This window comes from Salvia splendens, chromosome 13, assembly GCF_004379255.2.
Source record: "Salvia splendens isolate huo1 chromosome 13, SspV2, whole genome shotgun sequence".
In the NCBI taxonomy this organism is placed as follows: domain Eukaryota; kingdom Viridiplantae; phylum Streptophyta; class Magnoliopsida; order Lamiales; family Lamiaceae; genus Salvia; species Salvia splendens.
The window spans coordinates 16836033-16838657 of NC_056044.1; the positions used below are offsets into that span (position 1 = coordinate 16836033).

At 37.3% G+C, this 2625-nt stretch overlaps 1 protein-coding gene across 1 annotated transcript; it reads right to left on the reverse strand.

Annotated features, from left to right (window-relative positions):
* Nucleotides 1-1796: 1796 nt before the first annotated feature.
* On the reverse strand, nucleotides 1797-2360 carry LOC121760599 (pentatricopeptide repeat-containing protein At1g07740, mitochondrial-like). Its single transcript, XM_042156241.1, has one exon. The coding sequence runs from the start codon at nucleotides 2358-2360 to the stop codon at nucleotides 1797-1799; it is 564 nt and encodes a 187-aa protein (XP_042012175.1).
* Nucleotides 2361-2625: the final 265 nt, after the last annotated feature.

Here is a 2625-nt window from a genome sequence, read left to right on the forward strand (position 1 = left end):
TTGGGACTATGCATTATGAATCAAGTATTTGCCATTATTCTGCAATATAGTATGTGCATTATTTGTTCGAGGTTGTACATTAGGTATGGAGCAGCTGTCATTATTTGCAATATAGTATGCATTATTATAATTATTGTGTATATGGGTGAATTGCTGCTTTTGTCATTCCCAGGAGTGTGCGCATTAGTTGATTGAGGTTGTGTATTAAATATCAAGTAATTGTCATTATTTGTAATGTATTGGCATTATTAGAATTATTGTGTGTATGAGTGCGTTGTTGTTTTTGTCATTATCAGCCGTGTGGTTATAGTTTTTAAAGTTCTTTTTTACATTCGAAATTAACTCAGTTAATTATCAATGTGCGCATCAGTCTATTAAAAATTTACATTATTTATGTTCTGGGATGCATTGTTTGTCAAGTATTTTGCATAATTATGTACATACTACACCCTAGCCCCTAGGCTTGCTAAACCCGTAGGGAAAACAAGAAACGCGCGCCAAACATCGAAATACGGCACAACTTAAATTAAACGGGTCAGGATAAATGTTCATTACATATCACAAATAATGCATTACAGAAACTAAACTACGCATTATACTATACAATATGTACATTATGTATATCAGTTAAAAAATACCAACGCTCTATGCATGTGCAACCCCAGATGAATTACTGCAGCTTGTGTGTTTGGACAACGTTTTTTAGACTTAGAACATACTACACCCTAGCCCCTAGGCTTGCTAAGCCCTTAGGGAAAAACAAGAAACGTGCGCCAAACATCGAAACACGACACAACTTAAATTAAACGGGTCAGGATAAATGTTCATTACATACCACAAATAATACATTACAGAAACTAAACTACCCATTATACTGTACAATATGTACATTATGTATATCAGTTAAAAAATATACCTACGCGCCATGCATGTGCATCCCCAGATGAATTACTGCAGCCCGTGTATTTGGACAACGTTTTTTAGACTTAAAACATACTACACCCTAGCCCCCAAGGCTTGGTAAACCCTTAGGGAAACCAAGAAACGTGCGCCAAACATCGAAACACAGCATAAATTAAATTAAACGGGTCAGGATAAATGTTCTTTACATATCACAAATAATGTATTACAGAAACTAAACTACGCATTATACTATACAATATGTACATTATGTATATCAGTTACAAAAAATACCTACGCGCTATGCATGTGCAACCCCAGACCAGTTACTGCAACTCGTGTATTTAGACAACGTTTTTTAGCCTTAGAACATACTACACCCTAGCCCACATGCTTGCTAAACCCTTAGGGAAAACAAGAAACGGGCGCCAAACATCAAAACACGGCACAACTTAAATTAAATGGGTCAGGATAAATGTTCATTACATACCACAAATAATGCATTACAAAAACTAAACTACCCATTATACTGTACAATATGTACATTATGTATATCAGTTAAAAAAATATACCTACGCGTCATGCATGTGCAACCCCAGATGAATTACTGCAGCCCGTATATTTGGACAACGTTTTTTATACTTAAAACATTACAGAAACTAAAACAATCATTATTGAGTAATATATGTACATTATGTAAATCAGTTAAAACTACTCCCAGCCGAGATGATATCTAAACCCTCGTTGAATGTCTGAAACTCGTGGAGTAATATATGTACATTATGTAAATCGGTAAAAACTACTCCCTAACCGAGATGACATCTAAACCCTAGTTGAATGACTGAAACTCGTGGACTTTGGTAATGGTTCTGAATACAAGCTTCATCAATGAATCCTCATTTGCAAAGTTCAGTCATCAAAACGCCGTAGTTCACAAGCTCTGCTTTGCATCCATGGTACTCCATATCGAACATCAATCTCTTCGCGTCGTTGAACCTACCTAATGAGCACAAACCTTCCATCAGTACAACGTATGTGACTGCATTTCCTCGCCTTCCCTTCGCCCTCATATCCTCAAACAACGTTTTCGCCACATCCACATCACCCCTTTTGCACAAGAACCCAATTTGAGAATTGTAAGTCACAACTGTATGCTCCACTTCTCTCCCAAGCATTTCATCGAACACCTTCATCGCCTTCTCCCAATCATTATTCCCCAACCATATTTTGATCACTACATTATAAGAAATCGAATTCAACCTGAATCCCATCTTCAGCCCCTTCGCGAACAACTCGGTCGCATCAGAAATCAGCCTGCCGTTGACCAAAACATTCAAAATCGTGTAGAACGATTGCTTCATGCTCGCGCAGTTATACGACTTTCCCATATCGCGGAAAACCTCGACTGCTTTGTCGATCAAATCGACCTTCCCGTAATGCCTAATCAATCCGATAAACATAGGCTCGCCACATCTAATGTCGTGGGTCTGTATAAAATTGAGGACGGCGTCGACAAATTAGGATAGGACGAGAAAATATTCAGACGTATTCAATGTGAAGAGCGTATCTTGGCTGATGATTGAGCGAGGAAATCATGAAAACTACCATAACTGAATCTTAATCCTATACCAAAAATGACCTTATCTTATTAATTTAATAATTTTAATAATCAAAATCAGCTTGATTTTGGGTCATCGGATTTTCAAACCGTGAGGCTAGGATTAA

Excerpts from the sequence above, each read along its gene's own strand:
- LOC121760599 (XM_042156241.1), bottom strand. The coding sequence starts at position 2,360 with ATGTTTATCGGATTGATTAGGCATTACGGGAAGGTCGATTTGATCGAC.